This window comes from Cucumis sativus, chromosome 3 (genome assembly GCF_000004075.3).
Source record: "Cucumis sativus cultivar 9930 chromosome 3, Cucumber_9930_V3, whole genome shotgun sequence".
NCBI lineage: Eukaryota > Viridiplantae > Streptophyta > Magnoliopsida > Cucurbitales > Cucurbitaceae > Cucumis > Cucumis sativus.
Window position 1 is genome coordinate 2,746,665 of NC_026657.2, and position 15,379 is coordinate 2,762,043.

Sequence of the window (15,379 nt, forward strand, 5' to 3'; positions counted from 1 at the left end):
CAAATTTGATTAAAATTTAATTGCAATATATCAAATGCAATGGACAGAATTAAATCACTGATATATATATACATATGTGAAACAAAAAATTAAATTACGTTTTATTGTCAATATACTTTCATCATCATGTCAAATTCATCCTTACATTAAAAAAGATAATAAGACTTCCTATTAAAGTATAGCAATAGAGGAGGGAAGAAACCGAAATCAGAACCGAATTTTCTTCCAGAAGTGTGAGGACAAAATTGACACAACGGTACACCACGGTACCGGGATGTGAGCATCATCAAGTATGACAACAAAACTTCACCAGATACTGAGTTGTTTATGAATCTTGGAATTATTAGAAGACTTCCTACCTTTGTCTTTATATGTGTTTCGAGAAGAACGAGTCTTTCTTCCTCCACTGGCTGATGCTATGGCACGTCGTCTCTGCTTGTTCAATCGTTTGTTCAGTTCTTCGTCTTCATTTTCATCTCTAGACTCACCTCCATTGTCCCTCTGTAATGTAGAACAGACATCAAATGTTACCTTTGCTAATACTTCTTTTCCTAATTGTTGTGACCCCTTTTTTTCTATTATGCTTTAATTGCTCACCGTCTGTCTACCCCACTAATCCTTATCGTCCCAGGGATATTGACCACTAGACACCCTAAAACTATGACAAATAAAGGTTTGAGGTTTTACTGAACCCAAAAGGTTAGAGACATCTCCAAACTTCCAAAAACTTTTGTCCTTTTTTTTTTTTTTTTTTTCTGTTTAGGCGTGCGTTAAAGTCAAGTTTTCTTTCACATCAACTGATCTCATTGTACAATTGCCCCATCCAACCTGTACTCGTCAAGAAAACTCAAGTAAAATAAAATGGAAGAATTTAAAATTTCAGGTGAAAGGCATTGTTTAAATCCATTCCCCCTAAAAATTCACAATGGCCCTAATTTTATTTTTTCAGTATCCCTAGTGACCAAGGACAACCGGATGTATAGGATATGTGCTTAATCTCTTCAACGCTATCTAGGACCAACGTGGAGATAAGCAAGCCCTAAAGTTTCTTTGGATTATATCACAGAGGGAAACTTTTTAATTTTTTTTCTACAGCTAACGTTCATAAATGAAGGACTGCATTCTCAAATTAAATTGGTCATATTTGCTAAAGCAAAACAAACTTTGCAATTAGGCTCTAAAACCAATTTAATGGAGACAGAAAAAAAAGGTAATAGGGTTATAGATTGTTAGGAATGATACCATTTCACTTGAGTCATTCCCGGAGATTCTGTTTTCATTTTCTTCTTGGTTCTGCAAGGTAAAGGGGAGAAAAGACTCAAATGTGATTTAAACTAAACATACTATTCATAAGAAGGCAACAGATATCATAGAACCTATGTGCTTGCCTGCTAAAACTGTAAAGAAAAGATGTACGTAGTTTAAAACCAATCTTGCAAGGTCCATTACCCCACTCAACCCCCCAAGGAAATTTCCAAATTAAACTGAGTTTAATGAATATGGGAGATATTAGAAATATATCAACAATGTGAGGGAAAAACGAGTCTGATTAGAAACATGAAGTAAGAGAATGATAGTAGAGTTTAGAAACAATACATCTGAATCTGAGTCATGCTCAGATACATCGATCTGACATGCTTCATGGTTCCTCTGACGCCCTGCATTTTCATCACCATTCAAAGTTTCCTGGAAATTACAATTAAAAAGGAAAATTATCAGCTCCATTTTCATAAACAACACCCACCAATGATTGGACTTTTATGGCAACAGCAAAGATGAAATACGATTTGATTGGAAAGCTCATCCTAGTTTTCAAACTTAGTTCAAAGTATTAATGATAAAATGAATACCTCCTCTGAAATGTGTAGATGTTCCACTTCCACACCATCAGTGTCCTCCGTTTCATCTTCTTCACCGCCAGAATCTGCATCTCCCTCAAGTCCATTTTCAATAAACTGCATATTGTACCAACAATGAATGCTCAAACTTAGTAATTGCCAACCAATCTAGATTGGACTGGATAACCATGTGACATGGTCAAAATCATTCTAAATCTCCACAAAAAAACTGACAGATTTATCAGAAGATACACTAGAAGAAGATGTTACATGAGAAACAACCAAATATAAATTACACTAACAGCGGACACCTCAGACAGTAAGCACAGCAAAAGACCAGCAATATTTTCAATAAGGTCAATGATATCCTGATCTCAAGTTTTCTTCATATTTTCTCTCTTTTAGTGTCTCACATTCAATTCAATTACTCAATCTTTTGGGAACGTGAGTGTATTGTTGAAAAATCAGTAATGTTTCATCGGTATATGGCTTGATCAGTGTTCAAGTTGGCCGTAGGTCATTTGGCTCACATCGTTGAAATATCGCAATAATTAGGTAAAATACATCTCCACCAATATCGGGTATGAGAATTTATCACAAAATATTTTGGTCATAGTTCATCATCACTTAGGAGACGTATCTAATATGGCATACCAGTGGCCTCAAGAGCGAATGGTTTCGAACTACATTTCATTCTAAAACTATATTTACCTACACAATATATTGCAATACCATATTTCCGTACTAAAAAAATGGTTTTCTTTACCTTTTCGATGTCTTCCTGATCCTTTCGTGTGAACCCACTGGCAGCAAGTTCCTTGTCTAAACTTCCAACACCTTTAGATATCGAAGAAAAGCAAGGCCTTACACTTTCATCATTGTCAATTTCTACATCATTTTCATCATCCACGGTCTCATGGAATGACAGGTTAAACCTGTGAGATAAAGGAACTCAAGTCTTTAACATAGCAATAAGAAGAGCCATTAACCCTCTGGAATAATGTGAGTTGGCTCAAGATAATAACCTCCAAACCTACTAGTTGAATTCAGATATATCATTTATACTTCAATTGAACTTAATAGGATTTAAAATAAACATAAAATCACCACCAAAAAGAAATTACAAGAAAGAACTCTTGACTATTTAAAATAATTGACTCAAAACCCACACGGAAGCTTAGAAGGTGTTACTACAAACAAACTCCAAGATGCCTGGAAACTAAAAAGCTACAAACAGGAAAACTATTTAGGTAGTATTAGCAAAAGTTTCCTAGCCTTAAAAGGAGGTGTCTGCTTCCACTTAGCAAGCTTACATTTGAACTTGTAATCCAAAAACGAGCTACACTTATCTCTCCTTATCCCAATGCCTTCAACAAAACTCCTATTCATACCCAAGAGACAACTCTACTTGATAAATTCACTTTAAAAATGAAAAGGAAAAAAGATGCATAAATTATACCTTGGAAGTACTGATATCAAAATATAGAAGTTAGCAAAACGCAAACAATTCCCTCTAAAAATCTCCACCACAGACCCAATACCTTTTGCAACACCCCAGACCCAGGACTCGAACCAGGATTTGAAATTCGAATACCCAATATTCCCCTGCATCCCCTACGACCTAACAACATCATCCTTACTGTCTTAAAGGCCTACAAAAGTGAAAGTTCTACCTACAAACCAACACGAGACCTTTCAGCATGTTTTATCCTCACTCACATGCATCCTAAGAAAATTCTCAGGAGTCATCCAACATAAAATTGCTCCAAGCTAAACACGCTTAACTTTAGAGTTCCTAAATCGAGCTACCGAAAAGGAAGGTGCACCTTGTTAGTATAGGTAGTAACTTTTAATTCTTTTAAGTCTTTCTTAACCTTACTTTCATGTCCTCATGATCCCTCTCATTCAGATGTAATACCGGTTCATTCATATCTCCCTCCTAAACTCAGACAGTTATACCTTCCTTCCAAGTTCCATGTATTGAATCTTATACTCCTCAACTAAGTTTATTAGCCATGAAAATCTAGTCTAGTTCGTTAACCACAAAAGCACCTTGATAGAGATAAACACTTCCAGCTCCTCTCAACCTAAGTCATAGCAAACATTATTTGCAGGGAAAAGACCATAGTTTCATATTATTGGAACGTAGTACAGTATTACATAATGGGTAAGAATTTCCACTTCTGTGTTCAAATTAATTATCGTGAAGAAAAAATTCCATGTGCATTGTAAAACAAATTTCCTACCGAACTCATTCATCATGCAGATTTCAAAGACTTCTTACAACTCAAGACAGTTTAACAATGAACATACACAATTTCAATAATCTTAACAACTAGGCACCAACCTTTTTCTGAAAAACTTAAAGATGCATTCAACATCCCGATCAAAGTACCTGAAATTAAAAAATATATTTTCAAAAGATTGTCACATTAAGTAAAGACTAATTATGCAATTCATGTGACATGAGAATTTTTAGCCAAAAAATCAATAGTTTATATCAATATTTTATTGTACTTCTAGTCATATTGCACTCCTTACATTTGTGCATTACGATGCGAGACAGAAACCATTTGTGGAAAATCAATCATGGTGACCTTCTCATCGTCATCAATCTGCAAAGCACAAGAATAGAAAGATAAAATAAACAGTAGTGAGCTCAAGAGAAATGATGAACTGCAATTAGATTTCTTTTTTTACTATGACAATATATTGAAAACATGTGGAAACAAAAGGTTGTACGATTTGTTGAAGGAGACGCTCCCCCCCCCCAGGGAAAGCCAATTGGTAAGTCAGAATATGTAAAAACAAAATTGCAAGAAGAATTCAAAATAGAACACCAGATAGTTTACAAGTTAAAAAAAAAATACATTCACGGCTGAAAAGACATATATGAAGTTGAAGAAAAATAAAAGGCTTTTAGAAAGGAAAAGGAACAGTAATAGAACAATAATCGGTTTTGTTTCTTCAACAAAATTCCTCAAGAGCATACCATAATGTTAAATTCGTTGAAGTCACAATGAATGAGACCATGTTCTGCTAGACGAACAACGAGACCAATGATCGTTTCGAAAACCACATCTGGATTTTGTAATTGTTTTACCTGCACCCTGCATTAAACCAAGGATTGGAAATCTAGACTGGACCAGGATTAAAGGAATGGTAAACTATAGAGAATTATAATATTCATCAAAGTATATATGCTCATCAAAGCTTGCATGACCCTACTCCGCCTGCTTGTTTCCAAAACTAAAATTCAAGAATGGGCCACTTAGATCAATATAAATATTCATTCATTTCAATCAGTTGTGCTGTTCTCCCTCTTTAACAAAATAAAAATCCTGGGTTAATATTTCAATCAGTTGGTGCCTAAACTTCAACTTTATTTCTGTTATAGCTATACTTAATAAAATCACATAATGTGCAATATTGAAATTTCCTCTAATTAGTTTCTTCAAGAAAATTGCAAACCAAGAAATTTGGCAGTTAATAGATTTGACATTTGAGAGAAATATCAATTTGTAAGAGGTTTATTATACAGCTTCAGGTGCAAAAACATTTAGATGGGACTATTTTCCTTGAGAATATGTTCTAGGTTGACTTTTTCATATTTTATGACACTAGAAATTATGGGATATATGGTATAGTATTGAATAAGATGAAATGAAAATTAAAAAAAGCTCAAACCACAAAATATCACCAGAAATTTTCCATGTATCCTACAACATAGATGCCCTCTAAGTTTTCCTCTCTGCCGTGAGGACAAGCTAAAAAGTTCATTGAACTAACAAAGGAGGGACAACAATAAAACCACAGTTAGAAACATAGAACCCCACCCCTTTACACCTTTAGTTCCAAATCATGTGTTAAAATTAGGATCTACATGAGTAAGGAGTTGTTTCCTTTGTTCCTCGTTACAGTCATATTATTGTCTCTCCTGTAATGCGATATTGTTATCTTGTAATTTCTTTTTACAAATTTACATACTAATCCTCGGCAGTGGTAGTTACTGATAGAAAAATATCATGTACAAGACAAAGACAAATCTAAAACTTTTGAACATAATATTGAGGATCAATGATTAACAACGAAACCTTGTTTGGCAATGAAAGACTTACAGTGGATAACCTTCAACGAGTGACATAATGACACAGTGCCTATTACAGTCTACTGCACTTGGAACAGGAAAACCATGTTCTTCCAAAGCCTATTACATAAAGGAAAATAATCAAGTCTCCACCAATACCACAATTCACTTCAATAATTTTTTTAAAAGAAAACTCTAGTTAACAAAATTCATATATAAAATCAAAGTAACAAACACACCTTCATGAATGCAAATTCTTTAACTGCCGCAAGCCGAGACAAGTAAAGCCAATTGTAACTACTGCGATGCCTCAAATAATCACGCTTAGATTTAACTGACCTAAAAGAAATTCTACCGAGTCTATGCAACTTCATGGCAAGCACGGTACCATCTTCTTTGGCAACCTCAAAAATATCTACAAGCAGCAATAACAACCCAGCAAAAGAGCAATAATGGGTCAAACAGTATTCCACCTCATAGATACCAAAAATACAACTAACTTTCAAGTTCTAACTAGCTAGAAATTTACCAGACTCTTTCCCAACTCCAATTTGTCGACCAACAGCCACAAACACTCCACGGTTTACCAAAGTTTTGATTGCAAGAAAATCATAGCCAAGATAGGTAAGTCGAAACCCATCATCTAGACAAACACAAGAAGGATAGTGAGATAGATTGGTAATGTTAAGAATTCCCACACCATAATTTAATAACAACTCACATTTAGAAGAGTCGTGGTGCAATAATTTATATTTGAGTAAATTCTTCAAAACTTTGTAAGTGCCCCCATGCCTATAAATATCATAGTAAGACATTCTTATTCAACATCCATCAGCTAAAAAGGGTAATGGCATTAAAGACATAAACTACGAGACGCAAAGGAAGAAATATTTCTCAAGGAAAACAGAATTGAAGTCATACTTGAGAGAAGCTATACGTTCCACAAGTTCTGAAGGAACAATTTCATGCTGAAACAACAAACCCAAATTACAATAGAGTAAGAAACAGAGAGAGAGAAAAAAAGAAAAAGAAAGAGTGAATGGAACTCTCTCCCTCAAGAGAAGAATGTCATATACATACATTCCGCATCCCCATCTCAACAGCAGTAAGAACCCTAAAATCATCTTTTGAGAGATAGCGCAGGGCATTAACATCCAGCTTCATCTTTAAGTTTGTCCCAAACGAAGGGAAGTCCTAAATATCAAATGAACGAAAATAGAGTGAAAATCGAGGATAGAAGGCAACGGAGCTGACTTCGTAACTTGAAGCTCGACAGTGAGAGGGAATTGAACAGAGAGCGAACTAGAGAGGGAATTGAACAGAGAGCGTAGAGAGAGAATCTTTACCTCCGGTGAACTGCGGAGGCGAACGTCTCCGGGTGTTTGCTGGCAGTGCTAGGCGACCGGCGGCGAGAGAGAGAAAGACGAGTGCGGAAACTGCTGTGGACCTTTTCCTTCCTTATTTATGTGTTTCTGTGCTTTTTAACACAAATAAATAACCCTAATTATTAGACTAAATTTATCATAATTAAAAGTTTAATTACACTTTTTTTGAATAAAGTAATTAGTTTTAAATTACAAGGTTTAAAATCATTTCTTAAATTATTATTATTTTACCTTTTGAGTTAATCCATTTAAAATAATTATAAATTGATTAACCTAAACTTAGCTCAATTGTGAGGTAACCAACAAAACTAAGGACAAATAGAGAAGATTTCACCTAACAACACCTTGATTTCCCCTAATAACCAACAATCTTAGATTTGCTTTTGAATAGTAACAACACCTCATTTGCAAAAGAAACTCAAAAGCCAAATTAATGGAAATAAGTATTTGCTTGTAATGGATGATGTGTGGAATCAGAAATTTTGGTAAATTTTGATAAAAAGTCGAAAAAATTATGGTCGCCCTCCAAGGATAGGATACTTTACCAAGTTATGAAAAATGGAAAAATGACTAAAAGAAATGCAATTAATTCTTTAGTTCAACTATAAATATTTCCGAGCTAATTTGAAGCGTTGTCTTTGTATTGTGCTTTGTTCCATAAAATTGAAATTTATCAATCTTTAAGTATCTTGATCTTTCCATGAATGACTGTATAGAATTCCTCCCAAATTTTATTACTGAGTTATGCAAATTGGAAGCTCTCATCCTTGGGTATTGTAGTGAATTAAAAAGATTTCCTGGAGATGTCAAAAATTGGGTCAGTCTTAGGCATCTTGATCTGACCATGAATACGAAAATAGAGTTCCTTCCATCATTAAATAATTTGGAAACACTTCTCCTTTGTAATTGTACGATCTTTCAAAATATTTCCGAAAGATACTAAAAAGTTTATCAACCTTAAGCATCTTAATTTGTTTTCCTGTGTTACTCTCACTCACATGCCAAAAGCATCTGGTTAACTGACTAATCTTCAAACAATGAAGAACTTTGTATTAGGAAGGGTTTTTCTGTTTGCACCATGTGAAAACTATGTAATTTCTTACTCTAAGGGTTTTTCTGTTTTCCTATTGGCAATCTCATCTCACTCTCAAAGTCTGATATTGTTTCATGTGACAATTTAACTTTGCTACCAGAAGAGATTTGCCACATCCATGGTTTAGCATCATTAAAAAATTTGGCACTGTTCCAAATTGGAAGAAAGGTGCGAGAAAGATGGAGAAGATCGGCCCAAGATCACCTATATCCCCAACGTATGGATTTGTTAATGAATCCCTAAACTTTAATAATCAGGTATGCAAACCAATCTCTTGTCTCTCGTTATTTTTACCTACAGTCTTTTAAATGATTTTTAAAAATTAGACAACACAGAAGGGGTAATGCTGATGATGAACTGATTGGTTTCTCATATTTTTCTTTATTCAGTCGAAGAAGTTATTAATTTTGAACGGTTATGATAATTTTGGTTTTGTTGTTACTGTATAACTGTAGTACAATATTGGTGTTCTAAACAAACTTAGTATAATTTTATTTGCTTAAGAACCTCTACCAATTTGAGATTCAATTATTTTGAATAATTTTATGAAGTTATTGTTATGAAGTTAGTATAATTTTCACAATTTGATTTGCTTGTTTCTTTAGCCTTGATCTATGTGATCTCTTACAGGACAAAATGGGTAGAATGATAAAATTGCTTTCAACCTCCCCATCTACCTTAAGAACCTCTACCAATTTGAGATTCAATTACTTTGTCTTTGGTGTTCTCATGATATACTTGGACTTTAATCTCTCATTCTTGTTATCTTTGAAACTGAAGGATGATTGAGTTAGGTTTTTTTCTTTTCTTCCAATGCTTTGCAGTTCGCATAGCTTGGTTCTGAGTAGAGAGAAGGCCATCAACCATACAACAGAAGCAGGTGAAAGAAGAAAAGAGACTGTCCAACAGAGTTAATGAATGTCAGTCTTCTTCATTTCATTCCATGTAATATTGTCAAGCTATATTTGTGAACCTTTTACTATTGATAGTTGTGTTTTGTTCATTGTTTTCTACTTGCTTAATTCATAGCAAAAGAAACAATATGATTAGTAGCCAAACATGTTTAGCTCATACAAGAGATTCAATAAATGGTTAACAAAGGAATGTTTAGTTATCTTTACTTTTTGCCTCCCTATTTCCATTACTTTGGCTTCAAACATTTGTTTGGTTTCTTAACTATTTCAAACTTTTTTAGTATAGTCATTGATTCAGTACTTCATGTTTTTTCTCTGTATATTAATGGAAAATTGTCCGTCTTACATCTTTTCTTTAAATAAAAATATTATGTAATTCTTTTTATAACCGTTAAACGGTTAAAAGCATAAAATTATGAGAAAATAAGCTTTGTTTTCTAACGGTTAAAAAGTACATGACAAAATAAAGAAACACATAAGTCGAAATATTGTTTATAAGTTAAGTTTTCAACCAAAGAAAAACCATATCAAACTGACTTAAATATGCCAATACGATAAGCTTGTATCTTGAACAAAACATTGAAAATGTGAAATATAAAACTCTTTCAATAACATGGCAAAACAACGATAAACTCTTTCAGTACTACGAAAGTGAGAAAATATGACCACAAATACCTTATAGTTGTTGACACATACCGTACATTGGTTAAGCATTATACACCGTTACAAAACAATAATAGTTAAACATGCAATAGATAATTTAAAATAAGATACATAAAACTTTAATCGACATAGTACACTTGTTGAACTTTGAACGAATACAAAATAGGAATCAAAGAAAGAAAAAAAATGAGAAAAATAATTAACTTTTTAAGAGGTTGATTAGTTTGAAAGCTAAACAAATATGGTTGTGAGAATGAATCATGAAAAGTTCCATATTGAAAAAAAGAAAAAGCATATGAATGAATGAATAAATGCCTTAAAAAAGAATATCTTATATTAATTAATTCCCACTTTACTCCAAATACTAAGGAAAGAATATATTCTAAATTACCCACAATTCTTCTTTTAATCTTAAATCACATCCTCTCAATGTTTAATAATAATAGTAACAATAGGAATCTTGTAAAAATATGAAATAAAAATATTTGTAGCATCAGATTTCCTATACCAATGATATATTTATTATTCTATACTTATCTATCTACCTACCCACCCCTTCTTTTATTCTCTTCTTATTATTGGATTCCCAATTTCTATCTTAATATCACCGTTAATATCATCATCTTCATCTCATCAACTATATATTTTTCATTATTATTGTTTATATTTTTGTATAAAAGAAAAACACTTGATTTGTTATCTTTTGATTTAAGTGATTTGGTAGAACACATTCCAAAAACCACTTAAAAGGGATTTGACAAATGTTCCTCTTTCCATTGGTGGATTGTGTATAGAATTACACATTGTATTCCATCATGTGTTTTCCTTTTCTTTTAAATTACAACCCTTCACCTTTATTAAAAGGCACATTTGAATTTTTATGTACCATAAAGATGGAATTTGAATCCCTTTTCTTTATTATATTATTTCTCTTTTTTCTTCTTTTCTTAAAATTATTATATATCATTTTTATCCTTTACTTTATTTTATTCTATTTTGAATATACTAATGCTATTTAATAACTTATCCAGCTTTTGGGTTACAACTTTTGTTTAACGTGTTAGTTATCTTTAAAGAGTCGTTTTCAATTATAGTAAAATAAATCAAAATATTCGTATTTACAATATTTTTTAAATTATGTTTTGTTATATTAGAAAAAAACAGGTAAACTTAGATTTTATATATTTATAAAAAAGTTATAGAAATTGTTTTTTTTAAAACCATAAAGTCTTTAAAATGTATATGTATTGGGGAAGAGTTGACAAATGAAAAATAAATAAATAAGAAGTTGAAAAATTGAAAGTCAACTAGTTGTAGTTGACATTTGACATTTGATTTTACATTCAAAGTGGGAATTTAGCATTAAAAATTAAATTGCAAGAGACATATTGTGAAGAGGAAAGGGTCAATTCATTTTCCAATCCAGGAAAAAGAATTATTATTATTATTAGAAGTGGTGTAGTTCTCGAAATAATGGTTGATGTTTAGTTTTTCGAAAAATTTTAAAAGCAAATTGTTATTAGATGAAGATTAAATAAATTGTAATGTTTCAAGTTTAAAAATGAAGATATAAATGAATCAACCTCACATTTAAGTTGGAGAAATTGTATGAAAATAACATTAGGAAAGAATTAAAATTACTACGTAGAGATTAAACAAATGGGAGGGTCAAAATTTTGTAATTGAGAGAGGATGGCATTTGGCAAAGACAACCAGCCACCTCTTTATACATATTTGTATAGTTATTGATGATGAATATAATATTATATTATAAAGTTTATTATTTTTTGTTTGACCATACTTTCAATTCTGAAATTTTGTCACGCCTCATTAAATTATACATACAATACATATATCAATTATTGTAATACTCCAACTACATAATATTGCTTAATTTCCTTAATATATGGCTTTTCTTTGTCTCTATCTTTTTGCTTTTTTTTTTGTTAATATATTGAATTTGATGTGCCTCTGTATTTATTTCATCAACTTTTGTATTTTCATAATAGAGATATTAAGAGATTAAAAAGTATAAAAGAGAAAAATAGTTATCAACCCAATATTTTCCATTCCATTAATATAGAACTTGGTATTTACATCACTGTATTCAACTTTGTATACTAAAAACTATTCTTTTTCCTCACTCCCATCAACAAACCCATATATATATAACCATTTCATATCCTTCTAATCTTTCAACAACCAAAAATTATATATATGTTCCTAAATAAACCAAACTATAACTACCCGTCACCAAATTCCACCTTTTCTCCTTTCTCTATTCTATTCTTTATATACAGAAAATCATCATATAACCCCATAAGCAAAGAATATTTCTCATAAAGTAAAAACCCAATCAATCCATCCATCTCTTTTCTTTTTCTAGAATCGACTATCGAATCGAGACCCCTCTTTCACGAACACGATCTGATCAGTCCTAGATTGTATAGGTTCCTCCTTACCATGCTTCCAAGAGTAAACAACACGGCCCCGCCAACTCCAAATGTTTGTTCTTCCCTCTCCGTCGTTTGATGATAAGTTGATGGCAGTTCCTTCACTTTCAAGTTACTCAAACCAATCCTTTGTCTAACCGACTCGATTGTTTTCTGATCAGCTACATTTCCTACTACGTCGGTTACGTAGAATACATTTAGAGCCATGTGCCTTGTGGTGGAGATCTCAGCCCTTGTGGTGGAGATCTCAGCCCTTGTTACGTTCAGACCGTTCTCTCGGAACGTCCTCATGACATCGGCTAGAAGGCCTGGCCTGTCTTCTGTGCATAGTTCTAGCCTCACACCCTGAAATTGACAATCATACCTTCATTAGTTTGGTATTTAATTACAAGAATTATTAGGGACAGAACAAACTCAGTTGTAATGGAAAATTACCTCAGATGCTCTTCTTTGTATAGCAGCTTGTAAACATTGAATAACTCTCTGCCTCTCGGCTTCGGAGCTAATAGGGGTTCCATCGCTGTGCCTAATGTAGAATTCCTGTATAAACCGAAACCGAAAAAGTTTCCATGAGATTTAACAGTCAATCTAGATTCACAACATAACAATAGAGTTCAGTTTAAAACACATGTATACCAGATATGCTCTTTCTTGTGCAGTGTTGATGTTGGCATGAAACACCACATATTGCATGTCTGTCAAAGTGAATATCACATCAAACAATAGTTTCGTTCGATCTTTGCATTGAACACATACAACTGAGTAACCCCTTTCGGCACAGTTTTGAACCGTTACAGCAGGGGAATTATCAGCATTCAACTTCAAGATAGGCTTCCTCTCATAATCACGATCAGCAAACATCATTTGATGCAATCTCCTTTCGGTATGTGTGACTGCCATAGAGACAGAAGTCTTGGCACTACGAATGTCATTGTCTCCTTTAAGAACACTCCTCAATCTTGCAACAATGGTGTCAATTTTCTGTCTGTCTTCTATGGGGGAACCGGAGTTGCAATCCTTGACATAGATCAAGGAAGCAATCCTACCATTGTGAGTCCAAACTTTAGCCTCCACCACATCACACTGCAGATCGGCTAGAACAGCAAACACCTCGGAAAGAAGACCAACACGGTCGGTCCCAGTGAGCTCCAAAGCTGTGGTGGTCCCATTAAATTCTTCATTCCTTCGATAATGAGTCGTCCCAAGAGACTGCCAAGTAAAACGAACACCCCAGATCCAAAAATGAGTTTCAATCACACAAACCAACAACAGAATGTTCGTAATTTGAGATGAAAATTTTCAATCAGGAACAAAACCAAACTCCTAATGTTCATCATATGAGTTGAGAATTCAATCAACAATGAAACAAACAACAATTAATCAACTACAAATCACCTGCTCGAGGTAGCTAATCACGCTCTCGTCAGTTAATTTCTCGCCGTTCTGATCGGTAACATGAAACACTGATGAAATTAAAGAAAACATCCATTACAAAACATTCAAAAAGGGCTACAACAAAAGAAGAGGGGAAAAATGTTCGCAATCGTACCATCCATGAACCATCTTCCATCTGAAGAAACATAAGCTTTCTTGATTGAAAGGTTCAAATCAGTAAGAACCTGTACAGCCTCCAAGAGATTTCCAAATCTTCTAGCACTATCAACCTTCAAAAACAAAACACAAACACCAAAACAAAAGTTTCAATTACCGAATCAAAAGCAGTTCCAGAAAAACAGAGAACGTATTAACAAAGATTTTTTGTTCTTACCTTCACCAGAGTGGCCGTAGAGCAAGCCCCATTGTCAATCACAACCCTGAATAAACAAAAAAAACAAAAACAAAACCCAAGTCAGAAAGAAGATCCAAAAATCTTCTAAAGATAAATTCATCGAAGGGGTTCAAAAATTTCAACCAAAAAACAGGGGAAAATAACCAAAAAGCAAACAAAGAGTTGAACCATACAAACCTGGGAGTGTTCATCCTAATAACAAGCTTTTCGTATTCATCAAGACGAGAAGGCCATTCCATCTCCATCATCATCTTCAAAACCCAAAACCCAAATCCCCAATTCGTTTAAACTTCCCTTAAATACCGAGAAAGAACAACAGAAAAAATTTATAAAAAAAAAAAAAACCCAGAAACGGACGATTTGAGTGCCGAGTGAAACAAAGAATCCGAAAAGAAAAAAAAAAGGAGGGGTTTAAAAAACTGTAAGAGTTGAAACGAATTAACAAAAGGGCTTAGACAAAATCGCCATTAACAACGCTCAGAAAGAAAATGCTGTCTGTCTGTTCTTCTCTTCATCCGTTTTGAAAAAGGGTACTGTTATGTTTCTGTAATTCCCTTTTCTCCTTCACCTCGATCTTTAAATCTTCACCCGCCTTGTTGAGAAACCAACATTTATGATTATATAATATGGAATCAAATCTTCAAAATCCAATTTTTTTCCAAATATTTTTTTATTTCCTTTTTAGCGAACAACTGTTACTCACTATGGAATCGTTTTTTGAGCTGAGAAGTCGTAAGAGTGATGTTAATTTTTAGCCTGCCCGAATTATGCTGCCCGAACTTTCCTTTTTCTCCTTTTTTGTATGTTTAATAGCTGCCCGAATTTCCACCTTAATTAAGACTTAAGATCTTTCTAATTACTTCTTCAACGTGTCTATTTTTAAAAATGCTTAACACGTCCTTCCATCCATTTTTTATTTTATTTAATTGGCTTTTTTAATTTATTTTTATTGATTTTGCTAAATTCAAATTTTTTTCACGTTTTTTACCATTTATTAGTATAACAATTGGAGATGTGAAAACTCCATCTAAATAACTCGTGATTATCGGAACTGACTTGAATTAAGCATTTGTTGACAAATTTTAAATAATTTTGTATTTTTATAGATTAAATTTATAGTTTTGAAGGTTGAAGAATTAAATAGGATACATCCAGTG

The 15,379-nt window shown here is 33.2% G+C and overlaps 2 protein-coding genes and 1 long non-coding RNA gene across 3 annotated transcripts; 1 reads left to right on the forward strand and 2 right to left on the reverse strand.

Annotated features, from left to right (window-relative positions):
- Nucleotides 1–51: 51 nt before the first annotated feature.
- On the reverse strand, nucleotides 52–7,426 carry LOC101211928 (serine/threonine-protein kinase rio2). The gene is made up of 15 exons (XM_011652126.2): nucleotides 7,272–7,426; nucleotides 7,006–7,119; nucleotides 6,847–6,893; nucleotides 6,647–6,717; nucleotides 6,455–6,568; nucleotides 6,165–6,340; nucleotides 5,957–6,045; nucleotides 4,831–4,948; nucleotides 4,380–4,453; nucleotides 4,186–4,233; nucleotides 2,605–2,773; nucleotides 1,851–1,955; nucleotides 1,597–1,686; nucleotides 1,243–1,293; nucleotides 52–501 (listed from the first exon to the last, which is right to left on the reverse strand). Exons 2-15 carry the CDS (start codon nucleotides 7,087–7,089, stop codon nucleotides 307–309), a joined length of 1,431 nt encoding a protein of 476 aa, XP_011650428.1. The 5' UTR covers nucleotides 7,090–7,119; nucleotides 7,272–7,426; the 3' UTR covers nucleotides 52–306.
- An 879-nt stretch (nucleotides 7,427–8,305) lies between these two features.
- Nucleotides 8,306–9,517, forward strand: LOC116402950. The gene is made up of 2 exons (XR_004215669.1): nucleotides 8,306–8,660; nucleotides 9,228–9,517. It is a non-coding gene; the product is annotated as an uncharacterized LOC116402950 (long non-coding RNA).
- A 2,508-nt stretch (nucleotides 9,518–12,025) lies between these two features.
- Nucleotides 12,026–14,910, reverse strand: LOC101205369 (ACT domain-containing protein ACR8). Its single transcript, XM_004147907.3, has 7 exons — nucleotides 14,400–14,910; nucleotides 14,202–14,247; nucleotides 13,983–14,097; nucleotides 13,829–13,896; nucleotides 13,070–13,642; nucleotides 12,869–12,973; nucleotides 12,026–12,778 (listed from the first exon to the last, which is right to left on the reverse strand). The coding sequence occupies exons 1-7, from the start codon at nucleotides 14,471–14,473 to the stop codon at nucleotides 12,395–12,397; spliced, it is 1,365 nt and encodes a 454-aa protein (XP_004147955.2). The 5' UTR covers nucleotides 14,474–14,910; the 3' UTR covers nucleotides 12,026–12,394.
- Nucleotides 14,911–15,379: the final 469 nt, after the last annotated feature.

What these genes read in the sequence shown, in the direction of transcription:
- LOC101205369 (XM_004147907.3), bottom strand. Translation starts at nt 14,473, where the DNA reads ATGATGATGGAGATGGAATGGCCTTCTCGTCTTGATGAATACGAAAAG. An exon ending in TGATTAGCTACCTCGAGCAG is followed by an intron (nt 13,643 to 13,828) that starts GTGATTTGTAGT and finishes TTTACTTGGCAG; the next exon opens with TCTCTTGGGACGACTCATTA. An exon ending in TACAAAGAAGAGCATCTGAG is followed by an intron (nt 12,779 to 12,868) that starts GTAATTTTCCAT and finishes TGTCAATTTCAG; the next exon opens with GGTGTGAGGCTAGAACTATG.
- LOC101211928 (XM_011652126.2), bottom strand. Translation starts at nt 7,089, where the DNA reads ATGAAGCTGGATGTTAATGCCCTGCGCTATCTCTCAAAAGATGATTTT. An exon ending in GAACGTATAGCTTCTCTCAA is followed by an intron (nt 6,718 to 6,846) that starts GTATGACTTCAA and finishes TGATATTTATAG; the next exon opens with GCATGGGGGCACTTACAAAG. An exon ending in AGCATGACTCAGATTCAGAT is followed by an intron (nt 1,294 to 1,596) that starts GTATTGTTTCTA and finishes TTTACCTTGCAG; the next exon opens with AACCAAGAAGAAAATGAAAA.